Source organism: Chinchilla lanigera, unplaced genomic scaffold (genome assembly GCF_000276665.1).
Source record: "Chinchilla lanigera isolate Chin_1 unplaced genomic scaffold, ChiLan1.0 scaffold00032, whole genome shotgun sequence".
Taxonomy (NCBI): Eukaryota; Metazoa; Chordata; class Mammalia; order Rodentia; family Chinchillidae; genus Chinchilla; species Chinchilla lanigera.
In genome coordinates, this window is record NW_004955433.1 from 15512787 (window position 1) to 15529340 (window position 16554).

At 51.3% G+C, this 16554-nt stretch overlaps 1 protein-coding gene across 1 annotated transcript in view; it reads right to left on the minus strand.

Annotated features, from left to right (window-relative positions):
- Cngb1 (cyclic nucleotide gated channel beta 1) overlaps nucleotides 1-16554 on the minus strand; it is an 89430-nt gene that overhangs the window by 45745 nt on the left and 27131 nt on the right. Inside the window, exons 15-17 of the mRNA XM_013516097.1 lie at nucleotides 9731-9818; nucleotides 9283-9304; nucleotides 3072-3228 (exon numbers count right to left, since the gene is read on the minus strand). Coding sequence (XP_013371551.1) covers nucleotides 3072-3228; nucleotides 9283-9304; nucleotides 9731-9818 — 267 coding nt within the window. The remainder of the gene's footprint in view (nucleotides 1-3071; nucleotides 3229-9282; nucleotides 9305-9730; nucleotides 9819-16554) is intronic.

A 16554-nucleotide genomic window follows, 5' to 3' on the forward strand; every position in this document is an offset into this window, starting at 1 on the left:
GAGCCAGTGCAGGCCCCTGTCAGGCTTCTCCTCCATGCCCTGAACCCAGAGATGCTCAATAACTCTGTGAGTGTGGATGAGTGACAAGGACAAGAGGAGCCTCACAGGCTCAGCGCACAGGCAGGAGGCCCACGTCACCTCAGCCCCCTCCCTGTCCCTCAAAATACCCCCAGCGCAGCCCATGTGTAACTCTCTGCCCACAGGACTTCACCATCCTTATAGCTTCCCTGCCCACGTACAGGGAATGGCAGTGTACACCTCTGACCGACGCAGCACTGTTTCTGGATCTTCCAATGTGCCCCATGCATAATTTAGTAAACTAAACATGGGCAGTGGTAGAGCTATAAGCTGTGTTCCTGAACTCAGTGAGATGATGTCTCTTTTTTCCACTAAAGTCTGAAAGTTTGCCACATCCAGCCCTCTCCTGCTATTCTGGCAGGCTCCTAATCTCAGCTGAGAAATTACTCAGGAGCTCAGGGATGAGAGCAAAAATGAAGAAAAGAGAACCATCTCTCTATCCAGTCAGTGCTGAAGGAGCACCAACAGCTCCCCCAGAATGGAAATGCAGGCATTTAAAAAGCACTGTCTGCCAGGCGTGGTGGCACCTGCCTGTAATCCCAGCACTCAGGAGGCTGAGGCAGGAGAATCATTGTGAGTTCGAGACCAGCCTGGGCCACAAAGTGAGCTCAAGACCAGCCTGAACTGCATAGTGAGACCTGTCTCAAAGAGACAAAAAAAAAAAAAAAAAGAAAAGAAAAGAAAAAAGCACTGTACTGCACTATTCCAAGTTACCCGGTTCCAGCTGTCCAAAAGCAACTCTGACCACTCAGCTACAAATTTATCTCAAGAGACATAAAAATGTGCATGATCTTGACTAAGAATCCTACCCTGAAAGACCTACGGGCAGACAGCAGAAGGCCAAGGTGGCCACGTGCCGTTATGGACAGAGCCCAAGAAGAGCGGCCTTGTTAATTCTCTCCGCCCCACGGAACTGGAGGAACATGGAGAAGCCGTCACCCATGAGCACTGAGGGGGCAGCTGGAAATGAGGAAAAAAGCCCATGGCAGGAGGTCAGAACCTGAGCTGCATCACTCCTTCAATGAAAACCACCCCAAATCACGGGCCTGGCCATGAGCAAGGAAGAGAATGCAGAAAAATAAAAACACTGTATGGCAGGGTTGTTAGTGATTATTCGTCTAAGGTTCTTTAGTGTTTTTGTGACAGCATCTAATGATAAAGCAAGAGGATGGCCCCAATAGCACAGGTAATGAAAACAAAAATAGGCAAGTGAAACTATACAAAATTAAAAGGCTTCTGCACACTAAGGTAAATAAGCAACAGAGGGGGGAGAAAACCCAACAGAATGCAAGAAAATGCTGTATTTACAAACTGTTTGCTTGATAAAGGGTTACTATTCAAAAGAAATATGGGGTTCCTCCAACTAAATACCAAAACAAAAACAAAACCCAACTTATCAAACTAAAACTAGGCTAAGGGTTTGAAGAGACCTTTCTCCAAGGGAGATGCACGCACAGGTATGTGAACAGGTGCTTCGGGCTGAGCATGCAGCTTGGTGGTAGAGCTCTTGCCGAGCCTGCTGGAGGCCCTGGGTTCCATTCCCAGGACCACAAAAAGAAAAGGTGCTCAACATCACTAACCATCAGGAAAATGCTGGTCAAGACCAGGGTGAGCTATTCCCTGACACCTGTTAGGATGACTATCACTTAAAAAAACAGCCCAACAAAATACAAAATCTTGGAGTGTAGAGAAATTGCAGCCCTGTGCAGTTACTGAGAATGTGGAATGGGACAGCCACCATGAAGAGCAGTGTAAAAGTTCATTTAAAAAAAAAAAAAAGTAGAACCACCATAGGATGTAGAAATCCTTTTCTGGGTATCCGTTCAAACTAACTGAAATTAGGCCCGGCACAGTGGCACACGCCTGTAATCCCAGCACTCAGGAGGCTGGGGCAGGAGGATCACTATGCGTTCAAGGCCAGTTTGGGTTACACAGTGTGTTCAAGGCCAACCTGAACTACATAGCGAGATCCTGTCTCTAAAAAATCAAAAGAAAGAAAAAAAGAAATTAGGATCCAAAGAGGCATTTTCACCCTATTTTCCCAATAGCCAAGAGGTGGAAGTAATCTAAATGGCCAGCGGTGGGGTAGATAAAGGAAGCGTAGTGTATGCATACAGTGGCTATTACTCAGCATTAGGACAAAAGGTGACCCTGTCATAGCTACAGCAAGGTATGACAATGATACAGCACTGCACTACGTGGATAAAACAGGCCCTGGAGGACAAGTATTAACAATTCCACCTACACGAGGTGTCTAAGGTAGTGAAGCCTGTGGAGCTGAGTGTAGGGTGGCACTACAGGTCTGTGGGCGGTGGGGAGGACAGTTGCCAGTCCGTAGGTGCAGAGTTTCAGCTACGTGAGAGGAGAAGTTCTACAGAGCTGCTCATAACTTTGTGCTTATGGTTAACGATACTGCCATGGACATTTACATTTGTTAAGGTGGGGGGGGAATTCAGGTGTGGTGGTACATGCTTGTAATCTAAGCACTCAAGAGGCTGAGGCAGGAGGATCACTGAATTTGAGGCCAACCTGTGGTACATGGTGAATTCAAGGCTAGCCTGAACTATGTAAATGAGACCATGCCCCCCTACCAAAAAAAAACAAGAGTGTAAAAAGTGATCTGGAAATTTATAATCATATGCATATTTGACTAAACAGCATCCTGCCAAAAAAAAGTAAAATATAACATAAAATAAGGGAGTAGAAATTAGTTGCCATATTTATTATACATTATTTTATTATTTACCATAATATTGTACCTTCTGTCCTACTCTGAAGGTGTCCTGGACAGGGCCTCCAAAGACGGCCCCTATACAAAGCTCTAAGCCAGGAACAAAGAGAGACAGGAAAGGGGTTGGAGTCTCTGTCCTGATACCTGCTTGCTGTGTGACTTTGGGCCAGCTGCTTCCCCTCTCTGGCCTCAGTCTTCTCATCTACCAAATGGACAGGTGGCGCTGTGCTGAGAAAAGCCCATGAGTAGCATAAAGGGTCACCTGTGCACCCCTGCAGCCGAGCCTGGGACACTGAGAGTGTTGGATTGGGCAGGCGAAGGCGGCTTCTCCTCCTTGATGAGGGGACAGCTGTCGGCATCGGTGTCTTCCACCTGTACTTCGGGATGCTCTTCCGTGGCAGGCACTTGGGGAGAGGAAGGAGAGAGAGAGTCAGGGAGGGGGGAAGCAGGTCCTCGGGGCCTGGGCGCATCGTGAGAAAGCTGCGTGCAGGGTGCAGGTCTGCGGGGGCCTCACCCACAGAAAGGCCCCAAGGTGAGCTCCATGCACTGGGTGCCAGAATGCACGGCCTTGGGTGGGGGGCAACACTTGGGGAGGACACGGGCAGCAGAGCTGGGCAGGGTGGGGGTGAGGGAAGGCAGCTAGGCTGGGGCCAGGGCCTGATCTAGCACAGCCTGGCTCAGCTGCTTCCCTTCTCGGAGCCTCAGTTTCCCCGTTCCAAGGTAGAGGTGGTAATGCCTTCCAAGCCTGGAGGGTTGGCCGCGTGTCAAGTGCAGACATCTGGAGCTTCCCTCCCACCAAGCGGAGCAGGCGGCTTGGGCAGGACATGCTCACCCTCACGGCGGTCAGTCCATCTCTGGACCTCTGAGAGGCCTGGTGCCAGCTTCCCTGCCTCATGCCTCAGCAGCAGGTTCTCCCTGCGGAGCCCACAGCCCTACTCAGCTGCATCTCACCTCGGGGACCATGGGGACAGGTCCGCCCTGAGTCCAAGCTCAGGTGTTGGGCTGGCGCCCTACCTCCTACACTGTGGGGGGAACCCAGCACCTGCCATGCCCACGGCTGTGCACCAGCAAGGCAGGGCAGGGAGAGCATTCTGAAATAATTGGATTTGTGCTGGGGACAGAACTGAGCTTCAAACGCACACCACACAGACGCTCTGCCCCGAGCCATGCCCCGCCCCCTGTGCTTTTTTAAATGGTGACTTGGGGGAAACGCACACTTAGTGCACTTGCTTGCACTTATTTAATACTTTGATGGAGGGAACCAAAGGAAGCTTCAAGACTTTCTGGCATTTGTTTTACTAAACCCTGAGCCCTCTAGGGAAGAGCAGGAATGGGGACATTTTTTAAAACTTAAGGAGACACTTTGCCGGACTGACAAGAGATTCCCCAGCCTCAGGGAAGAAGGAGGGGCCTCATCCTGCTGGACAGGCCAGCCAGGTGGGGAGTGGGGCGGCCGGGCCACCGCAGCCCTTGCACTCTTAGGGTGTGTGCAGTGAGCCGTGGTGGGGAGCCAAGGAGGGGCAGGTGCGCCCCAAGCCCTGCCTGGCCCTGGGTCAGACCCTGCGTCCTCCGCCCCCAACAGAGAAGGGGAAATGCTAGACTGGTACTGCGTTCCATTCCCCACCCGCTCTGTAGAGTGGGACCTCAGGATAGAAATGATACTGGCTTATGTGATGTTGAGGTAGAGACTAAGAATAATAGTATTAGAAATATAAAGAATAATCTTACATTGGGTTGGTGTAGAGAATCACATTTGTTGCCAAGTACTCTTACATGCCTGCCACCATTTGTTTTGCTAGCCACTAAGTTATATATATATATATATTTTTTTTCTTTTGTTTATTGATTTTGGAGACAAGGTCTTACTATATTCCCCAGGCTGGCCTCAGACTCCTCCTGCCTCAGCCTCCTTCGTAGCTGAGACTCTAGGAATATACTACCCTCTATTAACTCTCTGATTCTCCCAGTTGTTCTATAAGGTAGCTGTTATCTTTGTCCCATGTATAGGAGAGAAACTGAGGCACAGAGGTGCTAGGACACCTACTGCAGAGCCAGGACTTGGATCCAGCTCAGAAGGTGCCAGGTGGCCTCACTGCCATAGGGGGCCTCACTCCTGCTCTGCCTGCTCCATCCCCCTCTGGAGCACCTGCAGCCATCACGTGCTGTACCTCTGGCAGGCCAGACTACTGGCTCAGTGTCATGGGGAACATTTTGCAGTGTAGGGGCCCAGGGGCCAGGGAAGACCCAAGACAGTCTGAGATGTCCCAACCAGGGAAAGGATAACAGAATAAGAACGTGACTCCTATTTTAATTCTCTCTCAATCCCTAATACACAGAGGGGAGGTCTCAGGTTGGTGCTGCCACAGCCTGACCTGAAGCCTCTCAGACACAGGTAAAACCCTTGGGGCTGAGAGTCCAGGACTCACTTAGAGCCCCTGGGCCACTGCAGCCACCAGCAAGTCTCGCTGTTATTTTGTTCTCAGTGTCTGTGGTTATTTCTATTGATCTTGTCTGTTGATAGCAAGCAATGCTGGTTTTTCGTTTGAATGGGGATAAGAAGTTTCCCTGTTTAAATACACTTAAATAGAAAAAGGGGATCCAGTGAAAGAAATATAGAAAATAAAAGTAGAGTTGGTCCAGAACGTAACTGTAACTGGGGGAGCAGCCTGCAGAAGTACATTCAAGGGTTGTCACAGGCAGACAGAGCCTGGGAATCACCCTTGCTGCAGGGATGATCTGAGTGCCACCTCCCCCTACTCCATGCCACTGAGCAGCAGCAAGAGGAGACAAGAGGCGGGGTCTCTGCTGATGCCTCCCTGGATGCGTGGCAGTGTCAGCCTCAGGTGATAGACACTTGGGGGGTCAGGCCGGAGTTCCGGCAGGAAGCGATCATGGGTGAGTCTAGAGGCACGAGTACTTCCCTTAGCACCTCGTCCCCCAGCCCAGAGGCCCCTACAGGGACTTGACACCATTAAACGGCTCCAGACAGACCCTCTCTCAGTGCCGCTCCTGAGGACACACTTCCTGCTGGCCTGCCTGCCTATGCCCGGCAGCTACTCTTTTCCTGAGATGGGATTGGCTGAGCAGATATCAACAGTCCTCAGAAAGTCCAGCTCCCAACCAAGCCTGGTGGCGCTCTTCTGTAATATTCTCAAATACTTGGGAGGCTGAGCCAGGAGGATCCCAAGCTCAAGGCCAGCCTGAGTAACTCACTAAGACCCTGTCTCAAAATAAGAAGACAAAAAGGGCTGGGATTGTAACTCAGTGGCAGAGAGCTTGCCTAGTACGTGCCAGGCCCTGTTTTCTGCCCTCACGTCTTCTTCCCCAGCCCGCAAAAGTCCAGCTCCCAGTGTATGCTCAGGGCCACCAGATTCTGTCGGCAGCACCCACCCCATTCCTCTTCTGTTTCCTTCCTTTTCCTGTCCTCACTTCCTTCGCTGGCTCTCTGTCCAAACTTCACAGCTTGGGGATCTGAGTGAGTGACTCTTTATTAGAGTGTGAGTGACTGCCTCTATAAAAAATGATCACTGCAAAAGCAATTATGTAACCCAAAGAAATGAACTGCTAATTGTGAAATTTTAGGCATGGAGCAAAAGGATCCAAAGTCCCTCAAGTGACCACTGTAAAACAGGATAAAGAAAGAGGGGGTGGCTTTCCATGATCATAACAGCGGTCCCACCCATGACCACGCACCCATGCAGGAAGACATGCCAAGCCATGCAGAAGCACACACCACAGCGCGAGCGTGCTGGGCGTTGAGGTCATGCTACCTAGGCGACGGATGGAGCTCCTGGTCTCCTTGGCGAAGCTGGAGTTGGACAAGGTTGTTCTCCGGGAGATGAGGACAGGGATGCGGGTGATTGGGGGGCGGTAGCTGGGCACGTTGGGGAGGTGCTCTGCCAGGTTTTGGGGGCCAGGCCTGAGGGCCCCCTGGCCAGGTGGCTGGTCCTGGACCAGGCGATTCAGCTCCATGTCACGGCCTGGGTTAGTCATGGTGCTGGGGCCAGAAGGTCGCAGGCAGAGGTGTGACGCTAGGGGCTGCAATCACAGTGTCGGGGGACAACGTAAGTGGCGCCAATGCAGAGCAGCCTGGTGCACACCTGTATTGGCAACAGCCCTTTGCAAGGTTGAAGCATCATGCTTGTCCCGAAGTTCAACATCAAAAGTCACCAGGCCCTGCCCGGTCCACCCAGAAGCTCCAAGGGACAGCACCGGATCCCCCCTCCCTGGCTTCTCCTGCTTTCTCTGCTTACGAAGCATAGTAGCATTTCCCATCTTAGATTCAAAAACAGACTCACAGAACCCAGTACACATAGTCTCTCAGAGACATAGAACCCTGGTCGAGTATTCTTAGCCCAGCAGAATTTTCTAGTCCAAAGAAACTCTAAAGACCAATTAATTTCACTTCCACCCAGAAGCAGTCACTTTCCCTAGGGCCCTGGTACCCAAACTAGGCTGCATACTGAGATGACCTGAGGAGGGGGTGAGAATTCCTGACGGCCAGGCCTGTCCCCAGTGATCTGGCTTAATGGTCTGGGTGAGGCCAGATCAGAAACTTTAAAGTCTCCTCCATGAGAATGCAAACCAGTACAGCCACTGTGGAAATCAGTATGGAGGTTCCTCCAAAAACTAAAACTAGAACTACCATATGATCCAGTTACCCCACTCCTTGGTGTACACCCAAAGAATGAAGTCAGCATGCTACAGGGATATCGGTATGCCCATGTTTATTGAAGCACAATTCATGATAGCCAAATAAGGAACAAGCCTAGAGGCTCATCGGTGGAGGAAGGGACAAGGAAATCATGATATATCCAGCATCACCAGGGACTATCGTTCAACCGTAAAGAACGAACGCCATTTGCAGGAAAACGGATGCAACTGGAGGTCATCATATTAAGTGATACAAGCCCGACTCAGAAAGACAAGTATCGTATGTTTTCCCTAATATGTGAGAGCTAAAAAAAAAAAATGACATGAAAGTAGAATGGAGCCTCTGATCGCACAAGAGGAAGGGAATAAGGGGGAGAGGAAGGAAATGGACAAGAAGGTAATGGGAAGATGGATATGATCAAAGTATGTCATAGGCATGAAAAGGTCACAATGAAACCCAATATTCTAGGATTAATATGCATTAATACAACATTAAATTAAACTTTCTCTCCTCTTGATTCCATGGTGCAGTCAAGTTTGAGAACCAGAGTTCATGGCCACCACCTTTCAGACACTAATGTGTGGGCGCATCCCCAGGAGGTCTTGTTATAATGTCGATTAGGGCTCTACAGGTCTGAGTAGGGCCTGGGGCTCTGCATTTCTACTCAGCTCCCAGGGGCGCCAAAGCTATTGGACCTAGGTCCACGCTTCTGAGTGTGAAGGACAAATGGCTATGCCTTGGGGCTTCTCAGAGTGCCGCTCCCGGAACACCTGCTTCCAAGTCACAGGACGACCGCACCTGGCTGGTGCTGCCCATCACGTGCAGGTCCAGGATCGGGCCTGGCCTAGGAAGTCCCTACAGACTCGTGTTGAAGTTCACAGGGTATACTTTCCAAAGACCAGCTGGGTTAGCATGGGGCCAGAGCCATCTCAGTGGCCACCTCTGCTATCAACTCCTCCCTTGGAGGTGCCCACAATGCGGGGGGCCTTTGGTGTGCTGTCTCTGCTCCTCTTCCAAGAGCCCATGAGGTAGGCACTGCTATTGCTCCATTTTTCTTTATTTGGGAACCATGACTTAGAGAGGTCACAGAACTGGCTCTAGATCACACAGTAAAGAGAGGGAGAGGAGACAGGAGTGAATGCAGAACTTCTGGCCAAACCCAGTACATAGTGAGCCTCAGTTTTGTCATCTGTAAAATGGTCGGTCTGCCTCACGAGGTGGCAGAAGCACCGGTGTTTGGAGGAACATGGAGGTGTGTGAGGCATGCAACACCACAAGCCTCATGGATGCAATGGCTTGGCTGTTGCTAGGTTTCAGTAGCCTCTTTCCCGTGGTTCCTGGAGGGCTCAGCATTGGGGGTAGGGTGTAAATCCAAGCAAAGTGCATGTGCTGGGTATAGCCTGGAGCGCTTGGCAAGCTCATAGAGAGATGGGAGTCTAGCATACACCATCTTCAGGCTCTGGTCTCACTTGTGCTCAGGTATGTTATGTCCTTGCCAAACCCTTGCTGGGCCCTGGGCCATAGTTGGAGCTGAAGTCCCATTGGAGAGGAGATGGTGGGAGGGACTGGTGGAGGCAGGGCTTCCCCAGCCCCCCGGGAGCCCTAGGGCCTCTGCCATTCCCCTATGACCTTTGAGAGACATCACCTGGCTGTGACAATGTGGCCCGAAGACACAGAGGATGGGTTTTGCCAAGAACAGGGCTGGTGGGGGGAGCAGGCAGGGAGGAGGCGGAGGGAGGGAAGGGTATGGATGCCCCAGTCTGAGGTGCCCTGGACATTCTGGTGTGTTCAGCCCCGCCCCACCTACCTGCTGAGCAGGCCACGGCCTCCTCCTGCGTCTCCTGCAAAAGAACAGAAGATGCAGGAGCCAGAATGGTCACTCTCCTGACCGCACCATCCCCCTGCCTCACACTTCACGGTGCATGCCCTTGTTGGATCTTCCTACAAATACCGGGAGGCGCTTGTGCCCCCATTCTCCACAGGTGGCCACAGAGCAGGGGGCAGTCACTTGGGGACTTCAGCCCAGGTCCACCTGCTCCCCAAGATCCCTCCTGACACCATGTGACCCTTGGTAAGGAGTGCAGCTACCACCCTCCTCCCTCTGTCCCATGGGCATCTCGCCAGCTGAATCCCACCCCACTAAATGCAGTGGACATTTAGTCCTTCACTGATGCCACCCAGGCAGCAGGCACCCACGAGTGCAGCCCAGTCCTTCACTGATGCCAGCCCAAGCTTGGTAGCGCCAGGCACATGCAGGCCCTCCATACCTGCAGCGAGGCCTTCCAGCACTGGGTCCCGTCTGCGTCACTCTGGTCCACACCCGTCTGTGCCACCAAACAGCTATCCAGCAGGACACTGAGACCCAGAGAGCTGGCAGGAAAGAGCAGATGTTAGAGGGGCTCAATACGGCCTGACTCTTGCTGACAGCCACACTCTGACCACGAGCAGAGAGATAGAGACACCCAGCTCCAGGTCGTCACTCGATAAGGCTCCCAGGGCGGCGTCCTGCGGACCATCACCCCCTCTTAGATGTGCTCAGCCAGGGGCTGCAGGACATGCCATGACTCTCCTGGGAGGGGGGACTTCCCAGAGGTGGTGGCCTGTGAGCGGGACCTCAGGATGGTGATGCTAAAACAAGGGACAGGTGGGAAGGACGTCTGGGAAGGGGTGACAACATGTGCCAAGAAAAGCATGCAGGGCGGCCCACAGGGTACTGTATCTGTCCAGAGCACACCCCCAGGTTTCCCCCGAGAGTCTCCAGGCCACCTTGGGGCTGCAGGTAGGGCAGGGAGTATAGAACAGCGAGGACCAGAGGCATGAACTGACCTGGCTAAAACCGCACAATCCCTGAACCTCAGCCCCAGTTCTTTCTACTCCCTAAGATCAGAGCCACCCTGCGACTGCTGCAAGTGTCAGCGGTCCCTGGCCCAGGCAGCAGGCATCCACGAGTGGCAGGGCAAGGTGCGGCTACAGGGCACAGCGAGGACTGTGGTGAAGGGGAGGACTCGTGTCCGTCTGAAAGCAGCAGCCCGCTCCACTTAGACTGGAGACCTGGGGTGGCCAGACCTTCTAATTTTTGAAAGGAAGCTAAATTGTATGTTTCAAAGGTAGAATTTCTCAGTATTTAGATGCTGACACTTAATTCAAATGAATTTGAATATTACTATGTAACTATCATAAAGAACTTGTCTCCAGACAAAACCGGCCCCATAGATGTCCCTGTATGAGTTCTGGATTAAAACGATGTCTCAAGATCAAAGGCTTCACTGAGCACAGAGCTGCCTACCTGTAACCTCAGCACTCGGACAGGCTGAGGCAGGAGGATCACAAGTTTAAGTCCCTCCTGGACAACTTAGCAACTTAGCAAGACCTTGTCTCAAAATAAAAAAGATAAAAAGGGCTAAGGATGTAGCTCAGTGCAAAGGCCCTGGGTTTAATTCCTAGTATTGAAAAACAAAGTTAAAAAAAAAGAAAAAGAAAAAAAAAGTAAACGAACAATAACAAGAAAAAAACCTAGGAACCTAGGCCAGGCATGATGACGTACACCTGTAATATCTTAGCACACAGGACGCTGAGGCAGGAGGATTGCCACAGAGTGAGGCCACAAGTGAGATCCTGTCTGGAAAAAAATAGAAATGAAAAGAACAGGGGCTCACGTGAATTTTGTAGTTAGAATCAGTCCCTGCTTCCTAATAGATTCATGTCACCGAGGGGCTCGTGGGAATTTCTGCCAGGATTCACTATCCTCCACCCACAGGCCAAGTCTCTGCGTCCCAAGGTGGGAGAAGAGGAAGGGACGGGACTGTGGCTGAGTCACTTTGGAGCCAGCCAGTTGGGAGATCAGCCCGTGATCGTACTGCCATGCAGCTCCCCTGGCCTGTGTGCCAGGCATGGTGCCAAGTACTGTGCACACATAGTCTCCCTGAATCTCCACCCAAACAGCCCTGAGAGACAGGACTGTGGCCGAGAAAGCAAGGGCCCAGAGAGGCCCCACAGCTGACCCAGGGTCACACAGCCTGTACAGGTCAATCTGGAGGGACATGGGTGTCTCTGAGTCCAGCCATGTGCTCACCATTCCTCTACTGCCTCCTGGGTATCTATAACGCCCCATGTGACAGGGAGGACTAGGACAAGTGTCCGGGTGATCCAAGGGCCCAATTCACTTTATTTCTCCTCTTTTCACTGGGAAGGACCTAAGTAATCAGGAGAAGAAACACATCTTGTAGAGATTCCAATCCCAAGGGTGAGGCTGCATTCTGACTGTCACAGTTCCCGCGCACATTAGCTTTCATAGGCTCCTCCTCTCCTAAAAATCTATAACAAATATTTTTATGCCTACATTCATATGAAGACTAATAGGTTGCTATTGTATCTTCCAACGTTTTCTGTCTAAAAGTTCTTTTCTTTCTTTCTTTCTTTCTTTTTTTTCTTTTTCTTTTTCTTTTTTTTTTTTTTTGAGACAGGGTCTTGCTATGTAGCCCAAGCTAGCTTTGAACAAAGCAATCCTGCCTCAGCCTCCTGTGTACTGGGACTACAGAAGTGTGCCACCACGCCCAGCTTTTTTGGACTTATTTTAAAACCTTCTCAGGCGGGGAGTGAAGCTCAGTGGTACAGCACTTGTCCAAGATGTGTGAGGCTGTGGATTCCTTCCCCAGCACCAAAAAAAAATCAAACAGCAATAACAAAACCAAACATATTCTCATGGGCCCCTAAAAATATCTGGGCCCTGTGCCTAGCAAGCCTGGTGCAGACAGGTTAACAAGGGCCTTCTCCAAATTTGATCGGGGCTTTCCTCGTCTGCAGCACCAAGCGTTCACTCTGGAGCTGGCCCAGTACAGGATAGAACCACCCCCTCCGCACTTCCAGTCCAGCAGCTCTGGCCACGCAGGTGCTGTCTCTGAACCCTGGGGCCGCAATCTGTGAAATGGGACGAGTAACAGAACCTGCCATTCTGACTGTCTTAGCACAATGTGTGGCCTTGAAAAAGTACTAATCAACTGGCAGTTGGTATTATTACTCTTATCATTATTCTTGGTCCCAAAGGAGGTGGTAAGCTGCAGTTATGAAATCACCCACGTGGGTTGGGGAACATTTTACACAAACAGTCTCAGCTATCGACACACCTAGCAAGCTCCATGTGTGGCCCTGCTGACATCACCAAAGGCTGTTGGGAGCGGGCTCTGTGTCCGAACCTACATCCCCCCACCCCAACAGTGTGCCCAGTTCAGAAGCAGCAGCCCACCCACCTTTAGAAAGTGCCCAGGTCTCAGGGATCTCCCAGCAGAGGATCAAAGTCTGGCTGAGCTCAGCTTTCCAAGGCCCCCTTAGCCTCCAGGTTAAGGCCTAGGATTAGTAGCAGCAGCCAGCTCACCAGGGTAACCAGTCCTCTCCTGCTCTCCCAACGCCCCAGCAAGCTGTGCCTCCCAAGTCAAGGTCTTCACATTGCCTTCGGCAGACTCCCTCCCCCCAAAATGCTGACACTGAAGGAAGGAGAGAGGGAGCCCTCAGGCAGAAGCAGCCACCTACTTGGGTCAGTCTGGCTTTGCCGGCAAGGATGCCCATGATGGAGGAGTTCAGCTGGGGGCTGGGACACTCATCCCAGGCCTGGGGTCGACCCTGCACGCGGAGACTTGGAGAGCCTGGGCTCTGCCAGGCGACCAGATCCCTAGCCAGTGTGGCTAGGACGGCAGCTGAGCCACCAGTTCTTCCTGCTTCTAGTCAGGCCAAGGGGATGTGCAGGGAACTTTGCACAAGCGTCCCCAGGGAGGCCAGGTGGGGACCAAAAGGCCACGGTTGCTAGGAAAAGCCGAGCTGTTGCCTGAAGAGATGGGGTTGCTAGGCGACCCTCTGCATTACCAGGGCCCTCGCGTCATCAGTCACCTATGCCTCTGCAAAGCTGGCCAAATGCATCCTTCCTCAGACAGTGACAGCCCAGCTCTGCTTGTCCAGCCTCACACCCGCTGGCCTAGTCCTGGGACCACCCACTGTGTCACCACAGTAACCTTGCTGTCCTGGGCCTAGGGACCAACAGTTCCCTGATTTTAAAACTCTGGCAAACCTTTGTGCAAAAGGAGCCAAAAGCACACACTGGAGGAAATACAGCCTCTTTAATAAAGGATGCTGGGAAAACTGGCTGTCCACATGGAGAAGATTGAGTTTAGACCCATATATCTCACCGTATACTAAACTAACATTGAAATGGATCAAAGATCTAAATGTTAAAGCAGAAACACTTAATCAGCTGGAAGATAAAGTAGGTAAAACTCTTGAGGACATAGGGAAAGACTTCCTGAACAGAAACCCAATGGCACAAGAAGTAGTACCAAGAATCAACAAATGGGGTCACATCAAATTAAAAGGCTTCTGCACAGAAAAAGAAATAACCAACATAGTGAAGAGCATGTGTGGTTCCACAGAATGGGAAAAAATTTTTGCCCACTATTCCTCAGGCAGAATACTATCATCTAGAATATATAAAGAACTTAAAAAAATTAGACCCCTCCAAAATAAAAGACCCAATCAAAACATGGGCAGCTAAAATGAATAGACACTTCTCAGAAGTACAAATGGCCAATAACTACATGAAAAAAGTTCAACATCACTGACTGTTACAGAAATACAAATTAAAACAACACTGAGATTCCATCTTACTCCAGAAAAACTAGTCATCATCAAGAAATCAAATAATAACAGATGCTGGTGAGCTGCAGGGAACATGGAACCCTTCTACCTTGCTGGTGGAAATGTAAACTAGTACAACCACTATGGAAATTAGTATAGAGATTCTTGAAAATATCATAAATAGAAATTCCATTTGACTCAGCTATTCCTCTCCTAGGTATCTTCCTAAAAGAGTTAAAGATATCATATTACAGGGATACATGCACGCCCATGTTTATAGCAGCACAGCTCATAATAGCTCAGTCTTGGAAGCAGCTTATATGTCCATCAACAGATGAATGGACAAAAAAATGTAATATTTGTACACAGTGGAGTGCTACTCTGCCATAAAGAAGGATAAACGAGTCACTAGTAGGTAAATGAATGCACCTTAAGAACGTAGTACTAAGTGAAATAAATCAGACACACAAGTTTAAATATCACATCATTTCTCTTACATGAGAAACCCAAAGTATAAATAAAGATCAAAGTAATAGATAATAGAAAGGAGGGAGATCATTTTCAAATGGGAAGGAGGATGAGGGATGGAGGGAGTGCGGAGGGAAGGGAGTGAAAGGGGAGGAAAACAAAGAATTGGGAGAAAAAATGGGACAGAGCTTTGGCAAAGGGAAGGGGACCAGGAGCTGGAAGGGGCAGGGAAGGAGGGGAGGAAGGAGACAAAGAAAGAAGGAAGATGTGTTATGCGCAGGAATTAACTCCCCACAATGCATGTAATCATTATGTGCTGCACACATGTGGAAATATAAATTTAAAAATTGAAAGCACACCCAGGGCGGATAGGTGCAAGTGTGTACTGTGCTCCCATGTGCACACACGTGTGGGGGAGTGTGTGAGTTCTACGTGCCTGTGCATATACGCAGGGTGTGTGTGTGTCTGCGCATGAACTGTGTGCATAGCTCAGCGTGCGCGTCTGTGTGCACCGAGCAGATGCACAGCCCAAGGTGCGCACTGCGCTCTGAGAGCACGCGCACAGTCAGGGCGTGTGCTGAGCACAGCTGTTGCGTTCAGCACAGCTGGTTTCAGCTCCAGAGCAGTGGCAAAGCCAGGGGCTTGCAGGCTGTGTGCCGGGTACACATGTTTAGCAGGGAGCGACTCAGAGCCGGCACTCTACACAGAGCCAGGCAGAAAGCACAGAGCGAAGCGGGCTGCACCTCAAGTCTCCCTTTCTCTTTGGGGGATGGAGGCGGAGACTGAGGGAAGCAGCTTTATTCTGGTGTAAGAACAATTTCACAAGTCAGAGGCACCTGGGGATGGAATGGACAGCATTCCAGAGGCTGTGAGCTGCCCAGCCTTGGAGGTGAGCAGGGCTGTGTGCCTCCCGCCGAGATGGGAAAGATTAAGTGTGAGCTGAGCAAAGGCGATACCCAGCAAGCATCCGACCTGAAATCCTGCGTTAGTCTCACGGTTTAACCCCTTCCTGGCTTGTGGAGACGAGGACATCAGTGACTGTAGATGGGGCATTTTCTCCAGGCCAGATCCCACCATGTCCTTCTCACAATTGGCCTTCTCCCAGCCCTCTCCCAGGGGTCAGCCCACTGAGCTGGGGGTTCCTGCTAGGCCCCTGCTAGGGACACAGGAGCTCTGGGTGGGTAGGGCCACTCGTTCCTACTCCTAACTGTGCTCAGCTGCCCGCCGCCTCTGGTATCTCTTCCTCGCCACCTGAGCCACCTGTCCAGCAGCTCCGCCCGCCCGCGTGGCCACAGCCTTCCCTGCGCTCCCTGCTCTGCTTTATTAACCTGCATTTTCCTTGTGTTTTACCACTGGAGCATGGATGTGGTGGGCCATCAGCCATGCACAGACAACAGAGAAGAATCCAAGGCAACCTCAGAGGCAACCACGAGATGGATGGAGTGTGTGTGAAGGGGGGACACCCTTGGCTTTGTTAATCAGAGGGGAGCACTGTGGGCCCACTGCGTGCGTCTGTGCATCCATCCGTGCATTCCGCCAGTGCTTCCTTAGTGCCTACTGTGCACCTGGCACTGTCACAGGCTCCAGGGGCATGAAGGAGAAAACACCGGAGTACGCACATGCATGTGTGTTGGTGGGGGGATGTTGAGTGATGAATAAGAGGATTTCAGTGGGGTCCCACATAGTGGGGACCCCAGCTTCTGCCACTGTCTCTGGTCAGTGTCCAGCAGCACACAGGACAAAGAGGAGCTCCCGTGAGCAGTGGGGAGTCCCCCACCCAGAAGCCCTGCAGCTCCTCACTGAACCCCACCTCCCTGGGAGAGCCCTTAGCCAGACAGACAGGAGACTCACTCAGGTCCCCGCTCCTCCTTCTCCTCCTCTTGCTCCTCCTCCTTCTCCTCTGCCTTCTCTTCTTCCTCTTTCTCCTCTGCCTTCTCCTCTGCCTTCTCCTCCTTCTCCTCTGCCTTCTCTTCTGCCTTCTCCTCCTCTTCTTCCTCTTTCT